Below are 12,402 nucleotides of genomic sequence, written 5' to 3' on the forward strand. Positions count from 1 at the left end.
TGCTATAATACCTTTAGCTTTAGCTGGTAATAGCTCAATAAATGCCAGAAGCCACGCTCACACTAAGGCATTTGAGAAGTTGTGCATTTGAGAATTGCATTTGAGAAGTTAGGCATTTGAGACTGTCCTGCTCCAATCAGTCTCTTTCCAACATTCCCAGCCCCTGTTCTAAATCAACCCCTAGTCTTTCAGATCAGTAAATCTTTTTTATCTCCCAGTTGTTTACAAGGAATGTTTTCATACAGTAAGTGTTGGCCAGCAGTTACATTTAATAGAATATAAATGGGAATGTGCCGTATTTGATTTCCAGTGTTGGACTATGTAAGTCTTTGTAGATAATATGCAAGAGGGACTCCCACAACAGACAGGGCTGCCAAAGGTTATTCATACCAATGGCAAGAACTGCTGATGTAAACGAGCAGAATAAAACAGTTCCTGTTTTTTTGTACTATGTTATTTCGGAAATTATAACTCTCAGTTTTCATATAATGGTTGGATATCTTTTGTTGAAAAACACATTTGACATGTATGGTACTGTGCAAAGAGGAACTGGACAATATTTGGGTTAAATTGCATAGAGCTGTACATGTAAAAAAGTGAAAGAAATCAAAATATTACTATTTCATAGTGGCCTCTCCATCTAGCCAGTCAAAATACTCATTCTTTATAGCATTCTTTATAGCACTCTAAAGCTACTGTCACACTTGGCAAATAGGATGTTGCTCCTAGATGAGGGGCAGTGTTAATCATTAGGATCTGAAGTAAATGGAGTAAATCAATATTTTTCCTTCAGGCTGTTATTGCGCTCTACCAAATTCACAAAGTCCTTATCTGTCCTACACCCTCCAGTGGTGGAGAGAGGATAAGGAGAAGGTCGTAATAATTTTTGTAGTAGTAAAGTTATCTCAGCAAATAACGTTATGTAAATTACCCCCCATTTAAAGATGGCCTCTCAGTTACTTTATCCCCTCAATGAGGCTAGAGAAAAACAAATGAATTATAAGGCCAGGGTTGATAGAGCGGATTTTGTATGCAGACTGAGAAAAGTAGATCCACTTTCATGCTCTTCTTCCTGTAGCTCCATTGACAGACAAGGCATTGGCCTGTGGGGAGCTGCACTGAGCAAATATTGGAACAAAAATTCAAAACAGGACAGAGGCTGACTCCTTGCCTGTCAATGAAGCTACACGAAGGAGTGCAAGAAAGCAGATGGATTGGTCCGTGAGCCCGTAAATATCCAGCTAGGGCCGGGGCTGTAATTACAAATTTACCACCAATGTAGTTGCCAGTAAATATATTATAATACCCTATAAATCTCTCTCTTCCCAAACTCTCTCCACTGCTGGATTCTGCTTTATAAGGATTATCCTCTCTATGCCCCATTCATTTCCCCTGCCCCCACTGCCCATTTCCCCGCCCCTCCATACATTTCCCCACCCCTCCACACATTTCCCCGCCCCACTGTGACATCACTTCCTATTTCCCCACCCAAAGGCTGGTATTTAATTACAAAAAAGGTGGCAACCCTGCACTGAATGGATTTTGGTACAAAGCCCACTCAGTGTAGATGAACACAGGCCAACTCACTACCTGTCTGTGGAGCTACACAAAGCAGATGGAACGGATCTGCTCCGAACAAAATGCAGGCTGAGAAAAGCTGATCACACACCCAGCAGCTATCTGGTTTCTATGGTCTTGTTTACCTTAACAACCAGGCAGTGGTTTGAATGAGAGATGGAAATATGAATAGTACAATATATGAAGATAAGAAATAAAAAGTAAGGATTTCTTACTGTAGGTCACACTTACATTCTACCAAATCAAAGATAAGAAATAAAAAGTAAGGATTTCTTACTGTAGGTCACACTTACATTCTACCAAATCAAAGATAAGAAATAAAAAGTAAGGATTTCTTACTGTAGGTCACACTTACATTCTACCAAATCAAAGATAAGAAATAAAAAGTAAGGATTTCTTACTGTAGGTCACACTTACATTCTACCAAATCAAAGATAAGAAATAAAAAGTAAGGATTTCTTACTGTAGGTCACACTTACATTCTACTAAATCAAAGATAATAAATAAAAAGTAAGGATTTCTTACTATAGGTCACACTTACATTCTACCAAATCAAAGATAATAAATAAAAAGTAAGGATTTCTTACTGTAGGTCACACTTACATTCTACCAAATCAAAGATAAGAAATAAAAAGTAAGGATTTCTTACTGTAGGTCACACTTACATTCTACCAAATCAAAGATAATAAATAAAAAGTAAGGATTTCTTACTGTAGGTCACACTTACATTCTACTAAATCAAAGATAAAAAATAAAAAGTAAGGATTTCTTACTGTAGGTCACACTTACATTCTACTAAATCAAAGATAAAAAATAAAACGTAAGGATTTCTTACTGTAGGCCCCCATTACATTCTACCAAATCAGATTTCTTAAGGAAAAGTAATATACTGGCCCCACGTGGCTGCTCCTGCACAGGAAGGCATCTGCTACTGACTTGGCCTCTCTTTATTGAGTAGGCAGCCAACTGGCCCAATCAGAAGCCCAAAACAAATGAAAAGCAACATTATTTTTTTGACTGCATTAAATAAAAGAATTTTTGTGGTGAACTTGAACAAAACCGGTAGAAATCCAGCAAACAAGGGCAGGGAAAAAACTGAACATTAGCATATAGGCTTCTTGCACTAAATACATTAAGGAAACTTAAATACTAATACAAAATTGTTCTCAAAATTGTCTTCCTTTAATTGGGCTGCTCTGCTGCTGCTTTTCTTAAATACACAGAATATTTTGACCAAATAAATGGCTTTCATTATGGCTTACTAACTGATAAATGTAATGTAATACATTTGTTAAGTAACAGTTACTTACTGGACTTTATATATAAGCATTGGAAGGAATTGGTTTTCTGTTTCCACTGAGGGATCAGTATGAAAGTGGCTCCCCCTGTAGGACTCCTGTGATACAAACAAGAACGTATGTACAGTAGGTGATCCAGCAACTTTTAGTTGTACAGGATCTATTATCCAGAATGCTCAGGACCTGGGACTTTACTGGATAAGGGATCTTTCTGTGATTTAGATCACCATACCTTAAGGTTTGCTTGTTGTATTATTACAGAGTAAAGGGAAACCATTTTAAAAAATGTGAATTATTTGCTTAAAATGGATTTTATGGGAGGTTTTTAAATTAGATTTTATTCTGCCTATTTACAGCCTGCAACTAATAACCATCTAGATGCAAGGGTCACTGACCCACACAACCAAAAGCAGAACTACGGTGCAGTTTTGATTTTATTGTTTCTTCTTTTATTGCTTATCTTTCCAGTGTCTTTTTATTTATCTTCAATTGTCACAGCAACACTGTCTGGTTGCTGGGCAAAGGTACAGAGGATTAGGCAAGACCCTTGAAAGATGGCTACAGTATGCAGAGCTATCTGAATTTTTCTGTGGATTTCTCTCATAGGCATGCTGGGAGATACTGATGGGTTGCTCTGTTTGCAGGATCTCACACTGGTATCTGTCAGCTTTGAACACAACTTTTATGAGGCTATCATGTGCAATACAGTTAACTGGAAAATGCCTATACTGTAGATTATAAATATATATTAATGATATAATTTATGGAATCGATGAAAACAAATGGAGAAATTTAGGGCTTTGCTAAGAAGTGTCAAGAACCTTCTGTAACTCGGCAGTAATACTGCAAAAAGACAAAAGCACAAAGTATTTATATTCTATTTCCAAATATATCATTGGGTCTTTTCATTGTTACAGAACTTGATTTAGCAACAGTTAAAATCTTGCATTAGCCTCAATTGTGCTTGAAGGCAGGAATGTGAATTTCTTAAGGTATCATTGATGGGATATACTAAGCATCAGATTGAAAGTATTTTAATTGGATATTTCATAATCACCAAAACCCTATATATGGCAAGTATCATATAATCTTTCCAAGCATGTCAGATTTCAACTTGCAATTCTAGGATCAAAAAATGGAAAGCAGCCTAGTCCTGCTAACAGGTGGGATTTCTAATGCAAGCTTTTATGAATAGTGAATGCAGGTATTGTGGTTTTGAAGGGGTAAACAGTGTAATTTAGAAATAAAAAGTATACCATAAAAATCAATGGTGATACGGTTACATAGTTGGAAAAAGACATGCCGTATGTCCAAGGTCAACTTTATTTTGCCTATCTAACTACTAGTTAACCCAGGTAGGGAGAGGGTGAATTAATCTACATCTGAAATTGTCTCCAATTCACCTCAGAATGGAAAATGACCTTCCTGACTTTAAAGTGGACCTGTCACCCAGACATAAAAAGCTGTATAATAAAAGCCCTTTTCAAATTAAACATGAAACCCAAAATAATTTTTTTTATTACCGCATCCATACCCATTATAAAAGCATTTTAAAATCCCAGCTGTCAATCATATAATGCCTGCCCCGCCTCTATGCCTTAGGCATAGAGGTGGGGCAGACAGTTACTTTCACTTTCAATTCAGAACTTCTTAGATGTTGCTGCCCTCCTCACATTCCCCCTCCCTCCGCACCATGTAATTGTGTAACCAGTGCATGGATATGGGTATAAGGTCCCCCCATACTGGCACAGAAACAAAATATAGGCAGGATGCAATGCCTGCTTTGATAACAGTGTCCACAAAATGGCCCCTGCCTGCTTGCTGCAATTGTGAATTGTAAAAAGAAAAGCCATCAGATCAGTCCCCAGATCAATACTGTACTAAGAGTATTAATATCAGTAGCGTAGTAGGTATTTCTGGTCAAGTTGGTAAAATAACAGCCAAGGCTGTGGACAGTGCTACACAGTATCGGACTGGGACCCCAGGGGCCCACCAGAAAACCTTAGACCCTAGGCCCGCTCGCCATACAATATTTCCTCCTTTCCTCGCCCAACCTATTTAGTCTCTTTTATTTACATAGCATCTATTCTTCCATTTATTTCTCTTCTTTCTTCCCATTCAGAAATAGCAAATGACCATAAAGTAGGCCAAATGGTCAGGAGCAGGAGGGCCCACTGACATCTGGGCCCACCGGGAGTTTTCCTGGTATCCTGGTGGGCCAGTCCGACACTGGTGCTACAGATGCACTTGACCAATTTTCCCAGCAATGTGCTAAGACCCACTTCTGGTTCCACTCATCATTCTCCCTAATTCCCGCTTAAGGTGGCCATACACGTACAGGGTCGGACTGGGCCGCCGGGACAACGGGAAAAAACCTGACTGGGCCGCCGGGACACGGGAAAAAACCTGACTGGGCCGCTGGGACACGGGAAAAAACCCGACTGGACCGCCGGGACAAAACCCGGTGGGCCCCGGTGGCCCAGACCCGTCCCTTGCTGGTGCTCCCCCGGCTGACCATCCCCTGCCGCTTAAAACTTAGTCGCACTCAAGGGAGGACTTTGGGTGGGGGCCCCTGCGGGGGGTTAGGGGGTGCGGCAGGGAGGGGCACCTGCAGGGCCCCTGGGGGCGGTAACCCCAGTGGGCCCTGTACCCCCAGTCCGACCCAGTACACGTAGCAATTCCCACCCTACACTGACTTTCAGGGCTAACTCGTCAGATATGGAGGTAGAAACAATAGAAATTCTACCTCCACCTGCCGATTCAGCCCTAAATGTAGATTTTGCTTGGGCACCTTCAAAATCTTTTAACCTGGCCGATCGACGAGATGACCGATATCCAGAGCCTTTTGCGATTGCAGTTGCCTCATCGAGCCGCCATACATGCACCAAATATCGTATGGAACAAGGTTTTGTACGATAATATCGGCACGTGAATGGCCGGCTTTAGTCTTAGCGTCTTTGTACCGATCCCCAAGTATCCACCCCACAGTCTACACACTGATGATACTGCTCCGCCATTTACATGACAGTTCCACCCCTCCCATATCACTGTCCTATCATGGGCCTCTCCTCGGCCTTCCCTGGCTGGTATTCAACATTTCAAAAGGTGGTAACTCTACCTCAGCCTTGTATATTCTCACTTGCTAAAAAGACATCTGCCCCTTTTCTAATGTATCTGCTCGTAGAACTACTTCAGGGGTAGAATTTTACAACTCTAACCATTTCCATACTTTAAGCTCTCCTAATCTCAAGAGAGGTCCTTGCCTCCCCTGGAAAGGTCTACAGAAGATATAATAATTATACATAGTGAAATGGATTTCTATAGTCTTGGGCCCCGCACCCTGGGCAACAGAGTGACCCGCAAGCGAGAGCTTTTCTTTGCGCCAACCAGAATCAGTGCCACCCCCATTGATTTCTCCACATGGCACAGTCCAAGCGCATATAAATGTGCCTCCTCCGCGCATACGCACAATTGCACAGCGAGAGCGGGCAGGACTCACGACGCGTTAGCAGCTCAGCAGTACCAGCCAGTCAGGACCAGCTGCCTTCGAACCGTCTACTCCACTACCCCGGCCGCGCCGCCAGGCCTTTTGGCAATTTGTCACTCCTCTGTCCAGTCGGCTCCTCCTGGTTCCTCCACATTCTTGAACAAGTAAGTCAGGGAGAGGGTCACATGAGGGAGCCATGATTAGTAGTAAGTCCGCCATCAGTGTATGTTGTGGTGTTTTATATGATATCATAATTGCCTGGGAGTCATGCGTTCTGGTCTAGTACTTCCCTCCCACCTCCACCTGTTTATTTTATTAAATTGTTTGTGCCTTGTTTTCGAATCTTGGGAGAGCATGGTGATTGGGAGTTGGGGACAAATCCAGTATAACTTTTCTTTTTCGTTTTTATGAAGTCATAGTGCAGTATTCTTACTGGTGAGCTTTGGTTATTTTGGCAGTGATTTTACTGGCAAGTGTGGGGTTAATAGAGTGCTCATTGGCATTTCTGCAATGGGCCTGGGTGTTTTTTTTTTTTTTTTTTTTAACTGATACTTATGATCATAGTATTTGTTTTTGTAGGTGCTGGATTAACAGATCAGCATATACTGGCTCTTTAAATCTGGGGGGCCCCATTAAAGTTGCCCCAGTTGGGCCCTGCAGTTGGTAAGACCAGCCCTGTATAGTCTTCATGGACTAATTTGGATACATAATGATGATGGGTCCCTTTTTATTAAAGGAAAACTACACCGTCACTGGAAGACACAATGAAGATCAAGTTTAAAGGAGAACTACACCCCCCGATATAAAAGACCCCCTACTGGCCTGCATCCCCCCTCCCACCTCTCCCTTTTTGCATAGTCTATAACTCTAAAATCTGGCCCTATAGAAAATTCCAACCTAAAAGAGCAGAGCAGTGCATCTGGGCGCCATCTTCCATTTAATGGAAACTGTTTCGGGTCTCATCGCTGATACAGACCCTGCAGGGTCTGTATCGGCGGTGAGACTCAAAAACCGTTTCAGTTGAATGGAAGATGGCGCCCAGGTACGCTGCTGCTCTGCTCTTTTAGGTTGGGTTTTTCTATGGGGCCAGATTTTAGAGTTATAGACTATGCAAGAAGGGAGAGGTGAGGGGGGTCGATGCAGGCCGGTTAAGGGGGCTTTTATACCTAGGGGGTGTAGTTCTCCTTTAAACTTGATCTTCATTGTGTCTTCCAGTGACAGTCCCTCTTAGCCTCTTGTTGAAATTCCCATGGGAATTAGTTTTGGCAGAGAACAGCCTTTAGGAAGACCAATTCCACTACATAATGCTGTGCTGCTTAGTGTGTCAGTAGTTTATCTGTTTGTGTCGGAAGAGTGCTGTAGGGAAGGTGGGAAAGTGCTGGCACCAAATTGGACAAGGCCATCATTATGGTGACCTTTGCACTACTAACGCCTTAAAATGGCTCTGAATATATAATAACCCAGACATCTCTGGGGTTTTCCTCTTACTTACTTGAGCTGAAAAAGACAATATAACATTTAAAATATCCTGTTTTAGGACAGCCTATTAATGTTATGCAGAGATGATACGCAGAATGTTCTTGCAAGTCAGCCTTTGCTTGGAACCGCAGAACCAAATTCATGCAGCTGCTCAAACTCATTTAATATACAATTACAGACACTGGCCCTGCTTTATACTTTTAATTATGCTAGGAGATAGATAGATATATCTAGATACATGCTTATTAATTGGACAGATATAAGACTGTTTGACCGAGGAGAGTAGCATCCTAATTAGTTTTATCCAGCTTAGCATCTTGCCTTCTTGTTAGTGGCTGCATCCAAAAAGCATGTGAAACCTTTTTAGTTAATACAAAAGAGTTGCTACATGAAAATGAACATCAAGTGAAGTCAAAAATTTTGTTAAAAATGTGAGACGTGACCTGATCACATGAACTGCCCTGGGGCAAAATGATCGGATTATGGGGGCAGCAATGGGGCAGTCGGTTTGTTTTTTTTTTTTTTCCAGAAATCCAAAAACAAAACCATCTAAAAAAGCGGTGAGGTCCTGTAGAAGCCAATTGCCAGTGTTCTGTTTACAGCCGGAAGACTTTTTTTTATTTTTTTTTTATTTTATGCTTACAGATTCTGATGCTTACAAAGACTTTTTTTGTTTGTGCTTTTTTTGTCTTTTTAAAAAAGGCTGCTTTAACCCTTTAAGTGCCAAGGGACGTAGATTCTACGTCCCAGGTACCAAGGGACCAAAGTGCCATGGGACGTAGAATCTACGTCCAATGGCACTGTCGGCTTTACAAGCGCTGCGCTCGCTTTTAAAGCAGCGCAGCGCTTGTAAAGCCTTCACAACCCCCTAGGCAACGAGCGAATAAGGACATACTCACGGATCCGGTCGCCCAGCCGCACCGATCCGGTCCCTCAGCCAATGACAGCAGTGGACACGCATTGATGACGTGTCCACTGCTGTCCCTTTAAATGTCGCCGCCCCCGCGTCGCCTCTTCACTCCTGCTGAGCACATGTGACTGCTGGAGCCCCCCTGCTGCCTTCCTGCTGCCTTCCTGCTGGATTGGTCGCCCTGATTGCCTGCCTGCATTGTGTGAGCTGAACTACAACTCTCTAACCACTGTTTATTTTGCTTATTTCTATCTCAACTGTCTAAAAATTTTTTTTATTTTTTTTTTTCCATTTCTTCTTCTATCTTTGTCATTATTACACTTTTACACACATACACACTTATTTACAACTTTCCCAAGCACACACAGACACTTACACACACACTTACACTTAGAAAAAAAAAAAAATCTTTCTTTCTTTTCTTTTCTTTCTTTCTTTGCTTTCTTTGGCAGTCTTTTTTTTTACTAAAACTTTATTTCTGATCTTGCTCTATAATTATCTGATTTATTTGGTTGCATTTTAGTGTTTTTTTGGCATTTTCATAATTGATTTCTGTTTTTGAATTATTCTATTGCACTGTAACTTTTTTTATTGCTATTGGGTGCTGAATTTGCAGTGACGTTGGTGGATCCAGGGCTCTGGCCACTGATTTCATTGCAATAATTGTTCTTCTGTTGGTTTGAGTGGTTTTATTTGAATTTACTGATTTTATGGTGTTTTATCTTTGCATTGTTCTTTATTGTGTATTTAGTGCCCCTAAAAGGTTGCTTTTGCAGTGACGTTGGTGGATCCAGGGCTCTGGCCACTGATTTCATTGCAATAATTGTTCTTCTGTTGGTTTGAGTGGTTTTATTTGAATTTACTGATTTTATGGTGTTTTATCTTTGCATTGTTCTTTATTGTGTATTTAGTGCCCCTAAAAGGTTGCTTTTGCAGTGACATTGGTGGATCCAGGGCTCTGACCACTGATTTCATTGCAATTATTGTTCTTTTGTAGGTTTGGGTGGTTTTATTTGAATTTACTGATTTTATGGTGTTTTATCTTTGCATTGTTCTTTATTGTGTATTTAGTGCCCCTAAAAGGTTGCTTTTGCAGTGACATTGGTGGATCCAGGGCTCTGACCACCGATTTCATTGCAATTATTGTTCTTTTGTTGGTTTGGGTGGTTTTATTTGAATTTACTGATTTTATGGTGTTTTATCTTTGCATTGTTCTTTATTGTGTATTTAGTGCCCCTAAAAGGTTGCTTTTGCAGTGACATTGGTGGATCCAGGGCTCTGACCACCGATTTCATTGTAATTATTGTTCTTTGATTGCTTTTAGTGGTTTTATTCCATTTGGTTTCAGTTGTTCTAGAAAGATCCAGAGGTGCTAAGTTCAGATTGTTCTAGTAGTTTCTATTGCCAAAGGTTAACTCCTGGTCATCCCTTGCTGGCTTGAGTTTATCAAAAGGTTACAGTGAGGTTTTTTTTTCTAGCTTCTCCTATTACAAGTGCTGTCTTGCTTGCTGCTTTTTTTTTTTTTTTTTTTTTGCTTGCTTGTTTTCACTTTGCCTGCTGATTGCTGGATTTGCAGTTGTCGGTATATTTCTGGCACAATGGCCAAACGGTTTTACAGCACCGAGGAAGCTGCTAGGTATTGCATGGACTCCAGCTCAGAAGAATTTAGCGATTCTGGGTCTGAGTATGTTCCATCTGACCACTCTACTGAGGAATCAGAGATAGACGATAGTGACACGGTTAGCGCAGAGGTTAGTAGTGGTGGCACGCTTACTGCTGAAGAGGCAGAGGCTGGTGGTAGTGCCCAAGATGTACCCATGGAAGTAGAAGAGGGTGAGGGTAGCACTGATGCAGCAGTTGGAGAGCCTGCGTGGGGGCCTCCCTGTAATTATGTCCCTGAAATTCCCCCTTTCACTGCAGTCCCTGGCCTCAGTGTGGACACCACTAATTTTGAAATTATAGATTTTTTTAATCTCTATATTACAGAGGCCATCCTACAGGACATGGTCCGTTACACAAATTTGTATGCTGAGCAGTATCTTGCCAGCAACCCTTTACCGGGTTTTTCAAGAGCCCAGGCATGGTATCCCACAAATATAAACGAAATAAAAAGATTCCTGGCTCTTACATTGGCAATGGGACTCGTAGAACGTAATTCTTTAGCTTCCTACTGGGATACCAATACAGTCCTTTCCATCCCTCTTTTTTCAGCCGTTATGCCAAGAAACCGTTATCAAATTTTATTGCGGTTTCTTCACTTTAACGACAACACAACGGCTGTTGCCCCTAATGAGCCCGGTTATGACAGGCTTTATAAATTGAGGCCCCTTATAGATAGCCTGTCTCAGCGCTTCGCAGAGGTTTACACCCCCTCCCAAAATGTCTGTGTTGATGAGTCCCTTTTGCTCTTCAAAGGGCGCCTAAAATTTCGCCAATATATCCCAAGTAAGCGTTCTCGCTATGGGATGAAATTTTACAAACTCTGTGAAAGCAGCACGGGCTACACTAGTTATTTCATGCTGTATGAGGGAAAGGACACTAATTTGGACCCCCCCGGTTGTCCCACTGACTTGACTACCAGTGGTAAAATTGTTTGGGAGCTCATAACTCCACTGCTGGGCCGAGGTTACCACTTATACGTGGATAACTTTTACACAAGCATCCCTTTATTTAGAGCCCTAAATTCTTTGGACACCCCAGCCTGCGGCACAGTCAACCGTAACCGCAAAGGACTGCCCAGGGAATTGCTGGATAAGAAACTGAAGCGTGGAGAAGTACATGCTCTAAGAAGCAATGAGCTCTTGGCCATAAAATATTCAGACACCAAAGTTGTTTTTATGCTTACTACTATCCACGATGAGACCATGATTGTCCAACACAGAAGTGGCGGTAGGCCCTCAAAAACAAAGCCACTGTGTAGTAAAGAATATAGTAAGCATATGGGTGGTGTTGATAAATCCGACCAAATACAACATTATTATAATGCCACCCGAAAAACCAGGGCCTGGTACAAAAAAGCAGCAATTTATATGATCCAAATGGCCCTTTATAATTCTTATGTCGTTTACAAGGCGGCAGTACCAGGCCCCAGATTGTCTTATTACAATTATTTGCTGCAGTTGCTCCCTTCCTTGTTGTTTGGTGATGTAGAGGAGGTTCCTGACATGCCAGGTAATGACAATGTTGCCCGAATGGTGGGTAAGCATTTTATAGCACAAATTCCACCAACACCTAAAAAAACATATGCCCAGAGAAAATGTAAGGTTTGCCGTTCCAAGGGTGTTAGGCGAGATGTCCGGTATTATTGTCCCAAGTGTCCTAGCAAGCCTGCTTTGTGTTTCCACCCATGTTTTGAAGTGTACCATACTGTGGTACACTATGAGAGGACTTGAATTTTGTGTTTTTATAGGTAGGTTATGGTTCTCTGGGTTTGTTGGTGGAATAAGGATTTAGCATATCAGAATAGTGAACTTGGCATGTTCTAGGTTTTTATGCACAAGGTTTCAGGACTCCAAACTTAGCTGTGCTGGCAAAGTGACGCTGTTTTTTATTTATTGAGTTTATCTATTCTGGCAGGTCCGTACTTTACTTATAACTAGGTTATAGATATATGTGATGAAAAGTTTGGTAAGGTGTGTCATATTGGCAAA

General features: G+C 41.5%; 1 protein-coding gene across 6 annotated transcripts in view; it reads left to right on the top strand.

Annotated features, from left to right (window-relative positions):
* The first annotated feature begins 6,316 nt into the window (after window positions 1–6,316).
* The window catches only part of rnf17 (ring finger protein 17), a 103,926-nt gene continuing 97,840 nt past the window's right edge, over window positions 6,317–12,402 (top strand). For 2 of the 6 annotated variants that reach the window (XM_031897266.1, XM_031897271.1), the window contains exon 1: window positions 6,444–6,527. Coding sequence is in view for 1 of the 6 variants with exons in the window: in XM_031897265.1 (XP_031753125.1) it covers window positions 6,321–6,527 (207 nt within the window). In the remaining 5 variants the exon portion in view is untranslated. Of the gene's footprint in view, window positions 6,528–12,402 lie in introns of all 6 variants that reach the window. The other 4 variants (XM_031897265.1, XM_031897270.1, XM_031897267.1 and 1 more) reach the window with 4 other exon arrangements.

This window comes from Xenopus tropicalis, chromosome 2, assembly GCF_000004195.4.
Source record: "Xenopus tropicalis strain Nigerian chromosome 2, UCB_Xtro_10.0, whole genome shotgun sequence".
Lineage (NCBI taxonomy): Eukaryota > Metazoa > Chordata > Amphibia > Anura > Pipidae > Xenopus > Xenopus tropicalis.